General features: G+C 34.7%; 1 protein-coding gene across 5 annotated transcripts in view; it reads right to left on the bottom strand.

The window, feature by feature from the left end:
- CDH10 (cadherin 10) overlaps positions 1-21179 on the bottom strand; it is a 100685-nt gene that overhangs the window by 58226 nt on the left and 21280 nt on the right. For 3 of the 5 annotated variants that reach the window (XM_032991950.2, XM_032991948.2, XM_032991951.1), the window contains one exon: positions 2750-3127. In XM_032991950.2, coding sequence (XP_032847841.1) covers positions 2750-2980 — 231 coding nt within the window. In that variant the 5' untranslated portion in view covers positions 2981-3127. Of the gene's footprint in view, positions 1-2749; positions 3128-5898; positions 5948-21179 lie in introns of all 5 variants that reach the window. The other 2 variants (XM_032991949.2, XM_042806785.1) reach the window with 1 other exon arrangement.

Here is a 21179-nt window from a genome sequence, read left to right as displayed (position 1 = left end):
ATGGTTGAGTTAAAGAAGGAACTCTTCAGCTGTTACGGATTACACATCCCATTCACTCATTGAGCCTCATTTCTATCTTATTATTCTAGTAGAAAATTCTCAAGCCAACTTAAATAGTGAATAAATGAATGCATAAATTGCTTTGTGAATTGTAGACACAGGTTTCAAGAGTAATGTGATATTCAACAGTTTTCAAGCTCCCTTGATAGATATAAAGATCCAAGATAAGAAACAAGAAAAAATATATCAATCATGAGCTCAGAAAGCAAGCAGATGTAAATCACAAATCCAGATGAAACTGGTACCCTCGGTTTTCGAATTTCTGCTGATTCTTTCTCTGGCACACTTGTCTTCTAACTATTATTGTTCATTTAAAAAATCAGACGTAGTACTTATTTTTGACTGAAACCTCTCCATGACATTCTTTCCTAGACATTGACCATGAATCACTGAGTTCTAACTTTTTCTCTTACTATCTCACATATCATGTTTCAGATAAATTAACAGGAAGGTGGCATTTTATGTGACCCACCTATCCAAATAGTTTTGGATTTGAATAAAATTAGATAAAAGGAACATCCAGAAATGTTTTGACCATACAACCCAGATAGGCTTTGGAAAGGTAAGTGCAATATCAGGAAAAAGAAACAGCTACTATAAAGTTTATGTACTATGACTTTAATAATTAATTATTTCTCTAATAATTTGAGAATTTAGACTATCATTAATTAGCATAATAATCTTTTTTTAGCTCCACATATAATCTGTTATGTAAAACTCTCCTCTATGGTACTCTTAGTTTTGCAAGTGTTTTCTATACTTTTCCCAAACTTGTCAACAAATTACTATAGGGCAACTTTATATAGCGAGGTTAATTTTAAATTGACTCGCTCAAATTAACAACTTTTTTGCTCTAAGCAGAGCAAAAATGGTGTAAGTGCAGTCTTAACTGCTTCCCAAGTTTCTTAGTTCTGTATTTGCCATTTTATTTATCCTTACTTATCATTTCCCGTTTGCAAACACTTTCTCTCAGCCAAAGTAGTTCGGTGTTTATCAACATCACTTACTGTTTTTCTAATGCAGATGAGTTAGCCTATAAAAATATTAGCCATTTTCCTTCTAAAGACTCTTCCTTCACTCATCATGACTGGAATAACACAATTAACACCACTCACACTTTATGATTTGGGATCATAAATATTCAAAAATAATGCACTAAAAAAAAGTAATTAGCAGGTTTCTGAAGGAGCCTAAATAATTTCAAATTCAGGGTGCCTTGTAAAGCTATTCATTTCCTGGGACTTCTGGGAGCAATACAATTCCAAATATAATATCTTAGTGTTTTGATACAGTGACACTTCTTAGTTTGTGGGCAAGATCAATTTTCATAAACTACTAGCCTGGCCTGGACTGAGGAATTGGCCTAGATACTTTGGAACACTTTGGGAGGCAGGACTTTACACTTGGCAAGCGTATGAAATAAATATAGGAACTATTTACAGGGCTCCCAATATGCTTTGGAAATGGCTGTAACATTCAAATGTTAATACTAAAATTACAGACTCAAAGCAACAAATTAAAAGTGTAAACAAAAGCCAGCTCACTCAAAAGTAAACTTGTACTCTTAAATTTGTATTAAGTATTTACATTTTGTAAATTTTAATAAGTATTTTCTTTCTCAAACCACTCGACATTCTTAATCTTTTCAAGAAACATTTTATAATATAATAATCCCATGCACCAGTACATTCTGGGGACCAACTGGCTGGAAGGCAGTTTTACAGAGGGACCTTGGGGTCCTTGTGGACAGCAAGCTGACCATGAGCCAGCAGTGTGCCCTTCCAGCAAAGAAAGTCAGCAGCATCCAGGGCTCCATTAGGAAAAGCACCACCAGGAGATCAAGAAAAATAATCCTTCCTTTCTATTCTGTCCTGGTGAGACACATCTGGAGTGCTGTGTCCAGTTCTAGGCTCCCCAGTAAAACAGAGATATGGAGCTACTGGAGAGAGTCCAGCAAACTGCATCAAACCATTGGTGCTAACTGGTACCCATTACTGCTGACACAAACTTCCACTTTGAAGCAAATTACCATTTTAAATTAATTCCTTGTACCTGTTTGAATATTATTGTGGCATTAATCATTACATAGTTTTCAGTAAACCACATGGCAAAACATAAGGGTCAACTGAAAATAATTTAAAGGACGCTTTCAATGTCCTTTATGTATTCATCTAGTGTGCTACGCAGGCATATTTACAGTTCTGCTGACTTCTAGTCTAGTTCCCTTCCTAACCACCTCATTTCTATTGCACAGTTAACTAATTTTACTCACTGCAGTTTAGTGAAATTCAAGGAGAGTAAAAGAGGAAGAATATTTTTTCTTCAAAATAGGTTGCATTCTTCAAACAGAAGCACAGAAAAAGAATGTATTATCTTGTGTGAAACATTAAATATTTTAAGAGACAGTTGAAAAATAATTCTTAATACAGAAGAGATACTGAGTGGGCTGCTGGTAGGAATGATGTGCTAAAGCAAACAAATTTGTCAAAGATATCTTCATTTGTTTAATTCAAATATTTCTGAATAACTTTAACTAGCAACATTAATTTAGTAATTCTAGCAGGACAAACAATAGAAATATTGCCTGGAAGTCTGCTTCTTATGCATTAGAATAAAACACAGAAACTAGGACTCTGTAGAAAGGTAAGAAAACTTGATAATTATACAGAAATCTTAGTGAGAAACCTACCTTGCCTACATACTGGTAATCAGATCCTGTGTATTCCTCTAAAAGAAAAAATTGGTTCCACATCCAGCCTCGCTTCTGGCGATGAATTGTTTTTCCATCGTTCCCTGATGCACGTCCTCCAAAGCTTTTGGGTCTGAGATCAGGCGTCCTTCTGAACAGCATTTCTGTATGACAGGGATGTGGCAGCCACATCCAGAGCAGCAGAAGTAATAGGACTTGCTGTATTGTCATAGTTCTCCACTGGTGATGCTCTTCAAGCTGGTGAATGATGGAGTCTACAGTTTTGTTTTTCTTGACTTGCTTTTTATGTCTCTATTTGCTGATGCAGCCAATCAGTTTCCAGCAATTCATCTCCAAACTGTACATAGTAACCAAATCCTGAAAGTAAACAGAGAAGAGACAATGTAAGTTGAAATCCATTCACTCCCTAGCGCCCAACATCCCTGCTACTGTACCCTGCAGATATAAAACATTACAACATAGAAAACAGGCTGGCTAGGAATATAAAGGTTATCCAGATAGGATGAACACTGTGAATATGTTAGGTAGCTGATGTTAAAACTCTTCCTAACAAAGAGTGCCCTGAGATCATTTCCCCATTAAACTTTTCAATTTAGAAACTTCTAAGGGTGTTCTTTATATAGACTAGGGGATTAATATTGCTGAAAATTACATATTAAATACTGCTGCCTTTGCTTCAGATGTTTTCCACCCAATATGACTTACAAGAATTCCAGTGTTTTATTAATCTTACTACCAAGAGATCTGAAAGGTCAACACAAAGTAGTTTTAGAAATGAGGAAATGGTAAAACACCAGTCCTCCAGGGTATTTTACATGGTAGAAAAGAACATCATATGCATGCGAAGAGATACAACATGACAAGAAGCAAACTTTTAAATAGAAAAAGTTCTTGAGATAATCTTGCAATGCGGAGTGATGCAAATTTAGCCTTAAATTGTAAGAAATATTTTAAAAATGAGGGCCTGCTTTGCAAGTAGTCTGAATAACTGACTTTGGAAAGTACTGAAATTAATTTATTTGTTGGAAGTGTTATTGCATAAAGAAGGCAAGCCTCTCTTAACTCATCTTTGTTTTGTCTCCGCTTTTTTGTTTGTTTTGTTTTCTTTTAGTTTTTCCCTCTGACAGAACAATGAGATGTTATTTCAGCAAGAGAAGTTTAACCAGGTTCTCTTCACTTTACTTACATCCCAGCATTTAAAGTGTAACACTTTTTGCTAGTGAGATCATTCAATAATGTTTTCCTTTACTAAATCATGAAAACATCTGATTTGTCATCTCAACAGGGTATCATTTCTGCAAATATTAATCAGAGTGCTTTGTTTTGTTTTGTTTTTTTTTTTTTAGCATGCACACACAAAAAAAAAAAAAAAAAAAAAAAATGGATAATGGTTGCAGTTCCTTGTATATTTTTCCACATCTGGCACAAAACTCAAGTAGTAAAAAACTTGGGTTGTTTTTCCTCTTCTTCTCTGATTTTGATAGATAAATAACATTGCACACAGCAATCCCATGTATCTTCTGGTTTCAATAACACTATACGATTGCTCACTATCATCTTAAATATTGTTTATTTTTTAGATTAAATCTATGTAAAACTTTCAGAAATTTTTTGTGTGTTTCAGTTTGATATTGATGTGCTACTTAAGGTATTTCCAGTAAACCTGTGTTGGTCAAAAGAGTTTGCAATAAAATGTCAGGGCTTTAGAGTTGAAAACCTATGAAATGTCGTGATTTCTTACAGTTAAAAGACTGTGCATGTGCATGCACGAGTGTGTATGTTAACTGAGAAGATTCAGTTCAGGAACCAACTTTTGTCTTTAGAGTTCATTTGTCTCAGAAGAACATTTTCCCCTCTCCTCCAATATCTGGACAACTAAAGGACTTCTCAAAGCCACTGTTTTCAAGGACTTCAGCCCCAAGACTGTTCACAGTAACTCATAGCTATTCATTTCCATTTGTCTAAATAAACACCAGGTTATGTATCATTTCTTTTACCCCTTCTTCCTTTCTCCTAAAACTTTGACATTTATTTGTCAACTATGAATACTACCCAGAACAAACTGTTCTAATATAAACCACTAATAACATATGCTGAATTATATTGGCATGTACCAATGGGAGATGCGGTCCTCCATCTTTTATTTGTCACAACTCATATTTATGTTCTTTTGAAATAAATGTATACTGAGTGAGAGAGAAGGGCTACGATTTATTCTCAGATACTTAGAAATATTTATTCTTAAAGACTATAGGAATTTCAAACTTTAAATTAACTCTTCGAGATATTATCTGTTTCCCTCAAAATTGGAAAAAATTTGGGTTTTTTTGAAAAGGAGATATAATATTTTATTTTGGTGTGAGTTTTTTTTCTTTTTTTTTACTTTCTTGTCACCATCAGTATATATACTCTATTATTCACACATTACTATTTGATGTAGAAGAGGTAAATTCCTCTTGGGAAATAATGCTTCAATATTAGGCGTTTTTATTGAATTTCCTTCTTGTTAAATGAGGTCACCAGAATGAAAGCTGAGGTTAAGTTTGTTAAAGTTACAAAAGTAGTTAGTGTACATGGACTTGGTAAGCATGGATGCTTAATGGATGTACATACCAGCAAGGTCTTTTCCCTCCTTTGAGACTCCGGTTGGAGTTCAGCTTCCTACTTTAACTGCAATGAGTTTGATAGTAATCTACACTAAAGCAGTAATATTTACCTTTAAAAATAAGCTAGCAAAGAATAAAAAACCAGAGTGAACTAATAATAATTAAATAAAAAGCACTGGGATAAAGAAAATGTTTGAAGAGGATTAGATGAAGGAAACATTTTAATATATAACTACAGAAAATAGACAGAAGTCCCAGTTCTGTAATGCATTCCATATTCAGGTTCTGTGCTACCCTGACACAGCTGGAACAGTCAGTGGAGGAAGATAAATTTATCATCTCTTTCTTTAATTTCCTGGAAAACTAACTGGAAAAATGTCTACATTTTTGTGAAAACCTTATCTTAGAAGAGGGTCTGAGAACTCAGCATAATTGTAATAGTTTTGCTGCTTCAAGTATTTTTTTAAAAGAACTAAAATAGTTAAAAATAGGTTTGAATACTCTGAAATGAAACACTTTAACCAGTCTTTCTCCTCAAATCTCTCTCTTCTTCCAGAAGACCACTTCTCAGCTTTTTCCCGCAACAGAAAAGAAACAAAGAAAAAAAAATTTTTAAATTAAAGCTTTCTAAAAACCATCAAATATATGCAAGGTTCCATATTTCTGCACAGTATCCTTCTAAATTACATTACTACAGAAGAACATTGTGTCCAACTCTGCCCTTGCTTATACAGGGTTTTTTTTTGGAATTATTTTTAATGAGTTTTCTTGGAACAATCTCTAGTATGGAGGAGATGGATCCATCATCCCTGAAGCTATTAATAATTTTACTATTAGATTTCAGCTAACAAGTTTAAAACAATTTGTTAGTCTCACTTTCCACAGGTTAATTACTTTTATATCTCTCAGAACTTAGAAAAAAAAAACTTTCTATGTAGCTCCAACTGTATTCATGTGATTTCAAATGTAATTTTTGCAAAATTTGGAAAATATAATATTTTGCTTGTTCAATCATGCAAACCCCCTAATACTACTAAAACATGCTTGATACCATTTGAAACTAATGAGATTTAATGGACATATAAGATGGGCCATGAATATCTTTAACTGATGCACTTCTCAGACTTCCATTTACTAGTTGCTCCAAGAGGCTGATCTTTTACAGATGAGATGTTATTTCTTTAGTATATGATTTCTTCATTTTCTCTTTCTCCATTAATGTATAGCTGCTTTTGGAAGTCAGCAGAAATAAACTTAAAGTAAAAACAGTAATACAGATCAAAAGCTTGTCTATTTCTTTTTTAAATCAAGAAATTTTCGTAAACCTCTCTCTTGTGAAGAACAAGTTTGAAGAACAAAAAGTTTTACAGGGAGTAGCTGCCATTTATGATTTTTGTTCCATATTTAACCTGTACCAAACTAGAACTAAAATTTTTATTCTGTAACACTGCAAAAAGCTTGTTTAAAGAAAGATATTTAAGCAATGCCATTTTTGTTTTTGCCATTTCTGTTTCAGTTAGGAGCTGTTATCTGTTCAGTTATCTAATATCATCTTTCAGTCCTTTTTTTGCTATGTTTGTACAAAAGGAAGATATTTTTGGAACCGAAGATGCTTCATGACAAATTAGGTTAAACTACATTGGGATTTTATGAGGAGAACAATCTTTAATTTTATTACAATCAAAGACATTGGAGCATATTTTGTTCTTGTTTTGTTCTTGCCCTGCAGAGGTGACACCAATACAGCTATTCTTCTATACATTCACAGTGAGAAACTTCATATTTTCTGCCCTGTATCTTCAAAGCTTTGGTCCCTGTCCAGCCAGCAGTATTGAGGTACCACAACAGGCTGCAGACCCTCTTTGAAAGTGGCTAAAGCCATCAGCCATAAAACACAATTGCTACCATTTTGGTTTCCTCTTTGAAGTAGGTAATTTGGTAAGGTGTCTCTCTGTTTCATTAGAACTCTGACTCCTGGCTTATGATGTCATTAACAAAATTCAAAACTCTGGCTAGGCTTTGAAATAATGGGAACTATGCAACAAGCTAGTAAAAGTGGAAGTAAGAAGACAATTAAATGCAGAAAAAGCTGCACTGTCAATGAGCCTCAGAAGAGCCTCCAGCTCAGCTAATTTAGTTGTTTTAACTTATTTGCAATCTCTTTATAAAAACCAGAAATAAAATTCTAATGCTTTAGAATGCAGTACAATGAAGCAAGTATAAACAGACACCTTTGCAAGAGACTCTTCTTCAAAACACAACAAATTATTTCCCTCTTCAAGTGTAACTTATAGGTGTAAGTTACCCCTTAAGGGATAAAGAAGACAATACTATTCATAAAGGTTTTTAAGAGTACTTGAAGCAAACAAATGAGCTCTTTCAATTGATCAGTTCTTAATGGATTCTTATCTCATCATTTCTTGTATTATGGATTTATGTTCCTTGCTTCATCTATTATATCCCAATGAAGTTGCCTAAAGCTGTTCATAATTTAATTGCCTAGTTCTGAACTAAGGAGATAATTGGTAAATTGTCAATAAGATGCTTATTTCATAGCCTCCAGTGAAACACTTACCGCAGTGACCACACTTTGAGTTATTAAATCATAACATGAATTTGCAAAGTAGACAGCTATACCTTTGAACGTCAGAACTCAGTCCTCTTTATGAAGTCCTGCAACTATTGACCCACTTAGGAATTTGAACTGAGTATGTATAGTTTGATGCTAAACTAAAAAAAAAGCAACTAACATTTCAGGAATTACTTATTTTACTTAGTAATATTAATCATATTTCCTAATCATTGAAAATACTTCACTCAAGTGAGAGCTTTTAATATTATTTTCACAGTTCACAGGGAGAAAGACTGAAAAACAAGCTGAGGAAACAAAGGAAAAGGAAATACTGGGTATTATAATTCTTGCTACAAGTGTTAAATAATATTTCAGGCAACAGAGAGATTACATAGAAGCATTACTTATGTCTTATTTTTAAGCATATTTTTATAGTACAAATCCTAATTGTTATTAAAAAAAAAAAAAAAAACAAGTTAACATGCACTATATTGATTTGAAAGTGGAAGATTAAAGATTCAGTCTGCCTACCACTGGTAGTTTAGTAAATGTGATATCCAAAAAATTAATAAAATAACCCCAAGCAGACAGTAAACTGAGGAGGAAGAAAGCATTATCACCTCACTCCTCCCAGTTCCCCTACTGCAGGGAACATAGATCTCCCCCCTGTAAAGATCTTCAGATGCCTCACCTCAACTACTCCTTGTTCTTCTTAAGGAAGACTGAAGCTCTCAAAAGACTGAAGCTCTCAGTCTTCAGACATAGCAGGACATTGAAAGGGTGAGCAGAACACCCAAGAAAAGGCAGAAGATATTAGCATAACAATTTTGTCTATTAATGAGGCTTTTCTGTATTAATTAGATTACTTGGATACCTTGCGATAATTCTCAGCTCTCTATATATGGTGAATTCACTTTTTCTCACAGCAAGACATCAAGAGTAGTGCACTATTATGGTAATTCTCTACCTAGACATTTAAATTTACCTTTTTCCCTAAAATTCTGGGAGAGAAGTTATGCATGCAGCAGTGACAAAGTGGCAGGTGACTTGCAGACATGCAAAAGTTATTTAAATCTTTGTAATTTCTGTACCTTGTGAGGTCCCATAACTTTTCATTCCTTGATGCTCCCTATTCTCCCTTCTAAATGACTCTTTCCTAACTGATTGTATAAACTGAGTTAACTTTCACAGGTCTTGATAGCTACTCAGTATTTTTCTGCATAATTTGAATGAACAATTAGAGAGCTCATTTATTAAATTTATAGAGAGCATAAAAAACCCCACCAGAATTTTAAGAAACAAACAAAAACAAAACCAAACCGAATTAAAACTCAAATTATTCCAAAAGAATTAAAGAAATTATCTGAAATGTGCAGGATATGATTTAAAAAAAAAAAAAAAAAAGAAGCGTCAAGATGATAGTAGGTTGCATAACACAGGAATAAATTACTTATTCACAGTTCTAGAGAAAATATTTGAGGAATAGGAGTAATACATTTCTGATCAATATCAATATGGTGGATTTTTAATCACTGATCTTTAAAAAAAAAAAAAAAAATCACAAAGGAGAAAATAAGATATGGGAAGAGGAATATTATTCTTAAGAAGTGTGAAATAATCCTTCCTCTCAAATCAGCCTCATTTCAAAAGCTGTGTACAGGTCTGAAATCACAGTTCCATTATGTAAACAATCAGAAATCAGGCTAACAACAAAATGTTTAGGAAAAAAAGTGTTATTTTTGAGGAAGGAACAACTACACTTATTTGCCTAGTCTCCAGGAAGAAAAAAGGGTGAAGAAGGTGGTAAGACTGTAGTTTTCAGAAACACTGTTTAAAACAAGAAATTATTCTCAATGCACACCACAGACAGTATAAGCAATTGACTGCAGTGAGAACAACAATGATTTAGGCTAAGCATTAAGAAAAACTTTGTATGTATTCACAGGGTTAGTTGGCAGCCAAAATGAGATGTGACTGAAGGTTTAGAACAGTCTGAGCAAACTGCTTTCAGAAATAGGCTGCCTGCAGCTGGTGTGATCAGAGGATTTCTCAAGATCTTTTCAAGCTCTGTCCTGTAGAACTCTATCCCATTTTTTTCCATGTCATTATTTCCCCTCATTATGTGTTCCTACATCTGGTGCCACTGTTACCAGTGGCCACCTTACTCTCCTATAGATGAATATGTATGAATTCATTCCAGCTCAACCCCATCTTTTTCCATTTTTGATTTCATCTCAAAAGCAGCTGTAGATTTACCGTTGTGGGTTGAAAGGAACTTAAATTCTTTTGCTTACCAGCCAGCATAGCATGCTTTTTCACATCAAATGATACAATCCTAGCCACACACTTCCCTCCCTTTCAGGTAACATCTTTACCAGCCCTCTGAGTCTCCGTCCATAAGATTTTGGAGTTGCACTTACCCCATCAATTGCCTGCTGTATTGTCCCAGAGGGTGAATTTAACTCTTTCATACCTCACTCTGAATTCATCCCATGTACCCCTTCCTAATGATTATCCCCATTGTGCTTAGCCCATGACTATGCTACCTTCTAAAACATCCACATTCCATTACTAGCAATATTTTTTCATTTATGAAGAAGATAATCCTCTACTTCACGTACTAAAAAAATCCAAAACCTAACCCAAAACCAGTTATAGCTTTTAGTATATGATTACACCTTCTTTTTCCTTTCTATCTTTATTTAATTAAAAACCAAACAAACAAACAAAAAAAAAACCTCTCGCAATTTTAAAAAATCATGCAACTGTTCTGATATTTAGCATGCATCTCAGAGGAAATGGAGAAAAGAGTGATAGTAGAGAGGAGGACAATGGCCCCTTCTGATGGAAAGCAGCAAATAACAAGTTCCAGAATGATTTCTTCTCTGAAGAAGTATGGAGTAGGAGGAAAATAGTGATTTATCACAGAAATTAAATCTATCTGCATCACTACAACACTGTAATTTAGACACAAGATCATATGATAAAGAGGTTAATACGCCATTTTCTTTTCCTTATTCATTACGTTCCGTCTCTGAAACACCCTAAGTTTTGTGGAAAATAAAAGATCAGGAAATTCTGTCTGGATGTTGCCAAGAGCCAAAACTGAAAGATTACTGAACATCGAGACATGGGAACTTAATATTCTTTCTCCCTGTACTGAAGGGTTTTCCTGAACAAGGTGAATTGTAATGAATAATGCTGAATGGTTACAAAAAAAGACATTGTTTTTCTTCAGGGCAGGTGGAATTTTAGATCTCCTAGTCTTTGCTATCCAATGCTTTCACCTGCCAGCAAACTCTAAGCCTTATTAGAGAAATAGAATAAGCACAGAAGCATGCCAAATATCTAGAAACTCACTATAATCTCATCATGAGTTTATATCTTCAGCCCAGGCTGAAACCTTACAGCTTCAGAGAGCAGACGCAGTTCACTAAGGTATAAAGAATTGGGGCATTGAGACACTGTGCTTGCTTACAAAACTGTGTAATTTAATAAAGTGTTCGTTGATGTCTACACAGTGGCTCCTCAAACTTGTGTTAGTGCCTGGGCCTGCAGCATGGATAGTCCCATTCCTGCTAATTAGATGATAGCAGAAGGATTAGATTCTTTATTAGAAGGCAAGAAGACATGGAAACAACCATTTCTCATGAAAATTCACAGTTGAAAAGTAAGAGAGGATCAGAGTTTAAGGAAGTTCATTAAAGCATATGATTGTATCTCACACATTCATTAGAATAAAAGTGTAAGTATTGAAAAATGCACTTCAGTATTCATAAACCAAATAAATAATGTATTTGTCATTAAAAAAATAAATGTTGAATGACAAGAAGGTATATTTGCAATGCATTTGAAATTTTGTACTATTAATATTTCTTAAAGTGCTTGGAACTTCACTTTGCATTTTTTTATAATTATTTTATTGTATTAAAAAATCCTGATACAGCCCTTTGTATTGTTCTCAGTTTATACAGCAAAGTAAAAGTCTCTTTATGAGGTGACTGCAGTTTATTGGGCCAAAGTGATATGAAAATATGACAAAAAAAAATATGTAGGGAACTGTGATATTATTTATTATACTGGTTTGCTATGGTTGGACAAAATTATCACAATTTCTTCACCATTAGTGAGTCAGAATTACAGAGCTTTCTATAGAACTTTTCTGTAAGTTATTTTAAATATTAAATCATGATGCAAAACCTCTTAAGAATATACCACATATATGTACACTGTACAATAATCTGTGGCCTTTTGTGTCTAATGTTCTATCATCTACAGTGCATTGCAACAAGATGAAGTACTGTACATCAGGTGTTCAATTTAGGCAGTATACTATTTGATATTGCCTATACAATGTGAAACTCATTTGTACAATGTATGCATGATAAGAGCTAATTAGATCACATCCTACTTCTTTCCAAATGTACTCGCTTTAAAAGAGTACTCAGCACTATTTAAAAATCAGTTTTAAATTACAATTACCTATAAAGACCTGCAATTCACATCATAAAAATCTACTTTTTGCATATCTCACTAATGAAAAGGACGTGTATTGACTAGTTTTGAAAAGAGATACCTGCTCTTGAGTAGCACAGCAGCCTTACAATGAGGCGTTGCATATGGGCATGATAAACTGTTGATGGACATGGATCAATTAGAAACTTTGGAGGTAAGGAAATTTTCTCTTAAGAATGCTTCTGCATACTGTAAAACTCCAGCAGTGTAATTATACTGACACTGAGAGAGCTTTTCACACTCAATAAACATCCTTTGTGTGTATATTGGCACAGCTGTATAAGAACATAGAGGAAGACATTGATCAGATAAAAGGAATTATGCATATTCTGACCCTGGGCTCCACACTTGTGTCAAGACTGTTCCGAATGCCTTATGCAGTATCTGTATAATTCCATGCTTTATACAGTATCTGTTAGGGTCTCAGTCTTCAAGGTGAGACTAGGCCAACACAATAGATTCTATTGGACTAGCAAACTTAGCTGTAAAAGTCAGATAAACTTGTGGATTTCAGAAATATTCTCTAGGCAAATCTGATGATATTTAAGAACATTTTTGCATAGTACAACTTTTTTTGACATGCCTTTCATGGTTTCTGGTTACACAGAGATGTTTATGTTGGTTCACTGGTTTTCCGTATGCTGTAGTTTAATTTTTGATGTTGACCATAGCACCTGAGAAAACAGTAATAATACAGGACTATTACAGAGGTAGTCTAAAGAGAGTTACTGAATGTGTGGCAAAAGTCAGTAATAAAGTGCCTACTTTTCCCACCCAAACAAATACTTTAAAATTATTATTTAATGGAAAAAACAAACAAACAAACAAACAAAAAAATAAAACACAAAAAAAAAATCCATGTGCTGAATACCATTTGTAACACCTCAATAATATGAAGAGAAACTCTTCTCAACAAGAACACTCCTCTGGAAAAAAAGATCACCGAATTCTACATGTGTTTTTTCCCCATAATGTACCACATTTCACACACTGTGTTGTATGCTTTTCTGATAAATACATGGGTGAAAATCAGCACCCACTTTGCATTGGAATGAACTTGCACAGGTAATTACTGAAGGACTACACCCAGGTGTCACAGGATACACATTTTTTTCAAAAGAGTCATTCCACCACTGATCTTTCACTCCTGATTTCCAAAGGAAACTAACAAAACACCTTTCAAAGATGAACCTGGAACAGAACTTCAAAACTCAGCTGGAAGGCAAAAACAATGGACTCAAATGAGTTTCTGGTTTTACTGAAGTTTATAGTCTCTCTCCCTTCTCTTCTAAGCTCTGTATGTCCACAAGTTATAACCTATCTTAACTCTCTCTTTCCTCTGAGAGATAAATATCTTTTTTCCCTCTTCAGTACCCTTCTCAGAGCAGTCTATCTCATTGGTGGCAACTATATATATGTATATATATTTTTTTTTTCTTTACAGGGTTCATGTAATTGATAGCTATTTAGAGAAATCGTCTTCAAATTTTTAGTCTTTTGTTATTTCTTCTACTTCAGATATAAAAAAGGGCATCTATGCCTGAAAGACTGTATTTTTTTTTTTTCCAAATACAGCCAGACAGTCTAGTAAAATATTTTGACTTTTCTAATAAAGTTATATCTTGTCTGCAAGTCTTTGGTTCATTACAGTTACAGCAACATCAGCAGTCTTTATGGCATTTACTACTGCTTCATCCAAGATGCAGAGAAGGAATACACTGTTTTCAATTATGCTACAGAACAACCATGATAAAGTATTACTCCATTATTTTAGTCTGTTATTATAGACAATATAAACAAGAAATTCAGGCAAAGACAAAGTGATCACCTGAGATTGCAGAGAAAGTATGTGACAGCCAAGCAGGGAAACTGCATCTTTTGAAGTCTCAAGGTGCAATACTGAGTGGTCTTTCATTTGTCCTCTTCTGAGAGGCTTCTGTTCTGTATTCTGTACTTACATACCTTGTTTCAAGCCTGTTTGATGAGGTCATCAAGTTTATGAATAGTAATGAATTACTACTATCAGTCAAGTGAAATAATTCAGCTGCCTAGTGAGGGAGGTGTGTGTGGTAGACAAGAAAAAAAAAATAGTAAGTTCCTACCTGTAGGATAAAGCTGTGTTCTGATGAGCTATATATACACTGAAATTATTATAGCTGCATAAATCAAGTAATAGAGCATTGATATAATAGAGTGCGGACTGATGAGCAACTAGAAAAAGGAATAATAATCAGAATCTCCTTACTCTGTAGGAAGACTAATAATGTTTTACAGAAGTTATCTATGCTATTATACAAAAGAGGATGTGCAGACCAAGAAGTGTCCATATGTCACTTTCAGATGTGAATGAAATGAATTTAAAACTTGGTGCTGGCTGTCATTAAAGTTTGTGAGACTACATATGAAAAGATGAGGTTGGTAGTCCATTTAAAACATAAATGTCAAGGACTGAAAATTAATAATAGAATGAATCATACAATGTGTAAGGAACTGTTAGATATACAGGAGAGACATTGTTCTCCAGAAAGAAGTTGCTGAAAACTGAAAACGATGGAATAAGTAAACCCTTCCTAGGTACAGGTGACCAAAAACTATCTGCTTTGCTGCCCCAAATCTATCTGTCAGATGAAGTATTAAGTGAAATTGTGTGGGTAAGCATGAGCAGGACTTGTCTTCAAAAGATATGAGATACGAGGCAAATTCAGGAAGTCGTTGGTAATTAGTGGATGAGTGGTTGTATCAGGAAGGTCTAAGCATGGTTCACAGTGTCTGACGAATGCATGGTTAAGCAATGCATGTATTGGCAAAAAGGACAAAGTGAAGAGTGAGAGGAAAAAGAGACTGTAGAGAATCAGCATCCTCCATTTCTTAATTTTGTCTCCCACCTCCAAAACTTGTTTAGCAGCAAGTAATGAATTAACAGCATCCATAGAGCATGAAGATATTCCAGAGCAATAATATTTGAAAGGAAGGGGATCTGGCAGCAAGAAAGTAGCTCTGACTCATGATACAATTTAAAAAGAATGATTATCCCATATTGTTACGTGTGCATATTTATTAGTTTTAGCTTGGGAAGTAAAGATCTTCTAGCTTAAATGAAAGTGAAATGACACAGTGATTAGATTTAAGAAAGCCTGAAATAATATAATGTAATTATAGATAAACTTTTTCTTAAAAGAGCCGTAAAAGGGAGAAAACAAGAAAATTTCCGGGAAATTTCCCAGATATTTTCTGGTGGCCTGCATGGACTGCCTAAAGGAGGAAAGATGACAGACAGATCCTTAAGAAAAGTCTACTGGAATTGAGGTTTTTAATTTAAATTTTGAATTTATTGGCATGGTCAAGCACTTAAAAAAAAAAAAATAAATAAAAAGCTTCCCCTACAGTTGTGGTATTAAATTTTAATTTATTTTCCTCCACTTTGTCTTATATCATGACATTAAGCCCATTAGGTGCCATGTATAGGTTAAATATTGTAAAATACAAACTTCAAAAATTGTTAATTCAAAAAAAAGGATTTGTCTAAAAGTAAAAGGTATGTGGTGTTTGTTTTTTTTTTTTTTTTTTTCCTCCACTATATTTACTCACAAAGTTTGACCTCATTAGCTCCAAAATCATTCATAAATTCAGTACAGATGGCAGCTAATCAGGTAGAAGTGTTAACTGATGCCATTCTCCCAAAGACTGACCAAGTTTTAGGATCTCTCACTGTCCTGGTTCAGGCTGGAATAGAGTTCCTGTTCGTTTTAGTAGCTGGAGTAGTGCTGCAACACACTGAGACCCCAGGGGCTCCCCAGGTCCTAGTGCCCTCACCTGTGTGCGGGGGCGGGGGGAGCACAGCTGGAGGGCTGGGCCCGGATTGGCCGATAGTCCATGTCATGTGACATTATGCTCACTATATAAAGGCAGGAGAGGGCTGTGAGAGGCTGCCACTTCTGGGAGTGTTGCTGTGGTGCCTTTGTGTTTGCGATTGCCGGCTGGGGGCAGATGGGTGTCGGTCAGCAGGTGGTGAGCAGCTGTATTGTACATTACCTGCTGATATTGCTGTCAGTGTATTATTCTGTTACTATTATTAAACTGTTTTTATCTCAACCCACGAGTCTCCCTTTGCCCCTCCGATTCCCTCCCCATTCCCAAGTGGGGGGAGGGTGGGTGGGGGACTGTGTGGCATTTAGCTGCTGAGTAGGCTCAAACCACAACACTCACTGAAATTATTAAATTCTGTAGACTTTTTCATAGTTGATGAAACATAAAAAAAAAATGTAACAGAGAATGGCAGCTGCCCAGTAGTCATGTCATCCAAGGTGGCCTCAGAGGAAGAAAAATCAAAGCCAGACAGAATATCATATTATAGTTGTTGCTAATCTGCATTCTGGCAACCTCTCACTGCTCTTGCCTTCTGCTTGCAACACCAATTAGTATCTCTAGGAACCATACAAAAAACCTGAATAAAACAGTGCTTTCATCAATAATTTCTGAGGTGCTAACACATTTTGAAAATATATTTTGAGACTTGCAAGATATAACAAACATATAACAATGACAAAAAGCTCCAATTGCCCATGAATTTCAGGCTAACCTCACTGTTCTATTTAGGGACTTCAAAACTGAAGAGCTCTAAACTTGTGGACAACTGAACAGGTTGTTCATGATTATTCTGACCGAAAAGATTGTCCTCCTTTTTCCCAACCCCAGTGATCGTTAATATCGCTCTGAGGTGATCATCCAACAGACTGTATTTAAATGTTTGACAGTACCTAACAGAATATAATGTGCATTGGGTGCCTTTTTTAAGTTTGGGTTTGGGGTTTTTCTTGATGACAAAATGGCATAGAGTAACATATGCACAGTAAATTAACTGTATTTTGTAAGATTCTGTAGTAAAAAGCATGAAGTTTCAATATAATTTGCAGATAACTCAAGAAATATAAGAGAATTTAGACAAAAGAAATTTTCTACTTTTACTGTGGGCTTTTGGTATTTATGAAACAATGATTGGAAGGTGAGAACTTAGGTAAGGAACAGTTTGGTGACAGATGTTATCTTTTTGTTTTTACAAGTTTTTGGCCAACCAAGCTGGAAAATGAATATAGTGAATTGGCAATCAGCAATTAATACACAGCAGTTGCTGGAGAGTTTTTATCCTTTTCGCTCAAAAGAAATGAGAAATTCTCCTTTTGGACAAAAACTAAGATTGAAGGAAAGGAAGAAAACAGTCATATAAGCAAAGCAATGGTCTGTATTATTTTTAAATTCATTAGGATCTAGCAATAACATGAAAAGGTCAAGATGAAAAAAAGCTGGAGGAATACAATTAGATTTTTGGATAGATATTAGTGTTATGCTGGTTTCTTATCAGTATACCTGATCTACTGTGAATTCTGTGGTTTTACATAAGTAAAGAAATTATTTTATGATGCATGCAGTGTTTATAAAGTTTTCCAATTATCTCACTCATTTTTTCTTTTTTTTTTTTTTTTTGTATTTTGAATCTAATATGAATAAATTACTATTTTAATTGGAAACCAAGTTTTTATAGTTTAGTTATAACTGAAAGTCAATTAGGAGTCAAAACATACTTCTGTGTGAAAAATGTTGTTTCTTTGTATTTAATGTGACTGAATAATAACTGTACAAGAGAAATACAAGACATTTAGATTACTGGAATTCTTTATGTCTGTCTATTGTTATCTAGTCTCTGGTTTTTGTTTCTTTTTACAATTGGGGACTGTTTCATCACAATATGCACAGCTAATAGTTTAACTTGAGGGGTTTTTTAAACAATGTTTTTTCAAACTGAAAGCGAACTATCAGTGATTAATCATGTATTGATCTTCAGAGCTTACAAAAATTTTTTTTCTACAAAAAGTTTTAAAGTGTCTTTACAGGTGCTTATCCGTACTTTGTGCTGTACTATAGGCAACATTTTAATATTGTTTCTGAATGAGTGATGCTGTCTTAAGCAACATGTACACATTTTTCTCTACAAAATATTTTTTCTGTAAACTTACCAAAGGTGTAGAACAGCAAGTGAAGAGAAATCTCTCTTGTAAAGATCACAAATAGATAACCACAAGGAGACTTCAGAAAAATAATTCACTAATTCCAAGAGTCAACAGTCTACTCAAACAAAGCATCTACTTGGTGATGAACAGACTTTCATCCCATCCTATCCTCCTAAGTGAAAAAATAATGATGTAAATACCACCTAGTTCCCTGAGAAAGCTGTCCTGAACAAAGGTGTTATTCTTAGGACAACAGGAATTTGATAGGTCTCCCATATTTAAAGGCAAACCCATTCAAATCTGCTTATGTGAAATATATATAAATACATGTGTCATATAACTAAGATATTGTACATAGAATTTCTTGACACTATAAACCAATAGCTTGGAGAGACACAAAACATTTCAGTAAACCAACTAATACTTTTAAATATTCACTCAGCTATAGCAAAAAACAAATCTCCCCACTTAATCATACTAGATGCATACCAGTACTAAACTAGAATGCCCCAATTCATTTCATCATTATATTTATTTTGGCTGGGATAGAGTTAATTTGCTTCACAGTAGCTCCTCTGGGGCAATCCCTTGGATTTATGACCAAAATGGTGTTGATAACACAGGAATGTTTCAGTTGTTGAGCAGCATTTACACAGCGTCAAGGTCTTGTCTGTGCTTCTCACCCCACCCCACCAGTGAGTAGGTCAGGGGTGCACAAGAATTTGGGAGGGGACACAGCTGGGAGAGCTGACCTCAGCTGACCAGAGGGATGTTCCATACCATATGATGTTGTACTCGGTAATAAAAGCTGGGGAAAGAAGAAGGAAGCCGGGGGACATTCTGAGTTATGGCGTATGTCTTTCAAGGTAATAGTTAACGTGTGACAGAGCCCTACTTTCCCGGAAATGGCTAAACATCTGCCTGGCAGTGTGAAGTAGTGAATGAATTCCTTGATTTTCTTTGCTTGTGAGCGCAGCTTTTGTTTTCCCTTTTATGCTGTCTTTATGAGTTTTCTCACTTTTATCCTTCCCTTTCTCTCCCCCATCCCACTGCAGGGGGAATGAGGGAGCAGCTGTGCAGTGCTTAGCTGCCTTCTAGGGTTAACCACCAACATCCATCTTTTTTTTTTTTTTTTTCCCAACAGAAAGCTATCTTGAATAAAGGTAATCTTTCAGGATAAGAAGAACCAGATGACCTGTACATTTTTACCAGCAGATTCCTTCAAATCACTTGCAGAGAAGGAAGCACTATAGATCACAGAACTATTTGTAATAGACTCTCCTTACCATTCTTGGGTTGCGAAGTCATCAGGAAAATGTGAATCTCGTATCTTCTACTAACGCTATCATCTAAATGCTGGCTAGGAAGTAAATCCACAAAGATATAGATACAAGAGTACACATACTGATACAATATACTCAAATACCTTCTGCAAAAAAATGTTCTGGGAAGTGTCAATATAGGAAATGATGACCATCTGTGATCAAAATCGCTCCTGGGGAAGCAAATCTATTTATGTTCAAAGCATACCATGACTTCATTAGTAGCTCAAGAATTGTTTTATCCAATGTGACTTGATATTTTTACAGAATGGCATCCAGCTTCTCACTTCTGGAAAGCTTACATCAGGATGAATCTGTCATACTGTTACAAACATTATTTATTGCACCTGCCAAGAAGAATGTATAGACCCAATGCCAGTGTCAGCATGGGAAGAAGCAATGAAGAACCAACTTGCTTTACAGCAAAGCAAACAATTATAAGAAGTTTAGGACTTTAGACAAACATAGGCGGAAGGTTACTTGAGGTCCTACATTCATTAGCATCCACAAGAACAATGGTTCCAAACTGGAAGTAAAAGTTATTCTTAACAGGCTGTAAAGGTTACATAAATTAAATGGTAATACATCAAATACATCACACGGACCGTTTTTTTTCTTATGACTCCTTCTGTGCACTTTTGGAATTTCCATCCAGTATCATTCATGAGTTACTTGTTCTAGCCTACATTTTGAACATTGATTTTCATTGGTATGTTGACAGCTATCCCTTATTTTCCTAACATTTTAATTTTATCCCTGGTGTGTTTTAGCTCTCTTCCAAACAATTGTTTGTGAAAAGCAGGCAAGCATAAGAATGTAATGTCAATGAAAGTGTTATATTTATGTTAGTACACTAATGTCAAGGATCTGTTCACAGTATCAGCAACAAAAATCCAGCTACTTCAGTGACTGAAGTGTACTTGCAGAAGATACTCACTGGTGTCACTCAGAGCACAATGTGATATATATTTAAAGTGTATATTGCCATTTAAAAAAAAAAAAAAAACTATGGGGATTTTTTCCTAAGTGATGAGAAGCACAAAACTACAATGCTATATATATATATATATATATACACACACACACACACACACACTAACTAAACTTAGAGAAAATGTCAGTAATTTCCTCCCTCTCCTTTAAACACAATTATAAAGTAAAATAGATCTATCATCTCTCATAATTGTTATATGAGTGAAGATTGAAGGACTCAAGTGTAAATTTTTCCTGTGCCTATGAACAAACCTTCCAATTTGCTATGTCTACCTCACATTACTTAGGCAACTCTTTAAGAAATACAGCTGTATGATAGTGAAGAAAAAAGCCAAACAAAACCACAATGAATACACCAGCTCTAGAAAACAGCCAGGTGTTTAAAAAAATGGGCAT

The sequence above is a fragment of the Tyto alba genome, unplaced genomic scaffold (assembly GCF_018691265.1).
Source record: "Tyto alba isolate M040663 unplaced genomic scaffold, T.alba_DEE_v4.0 Super-Scaffold_48, whole genome shotgun sequence".
NCBI classification, from domain to species: Eukaryota; Metazoa; Chordata; class Aves; order Strigiformes; family Tytonidae; genus Tyto; species Tyto alba.
This window is presented reverse-complemented; position numbering and strand designations above follow the sequence as displayed.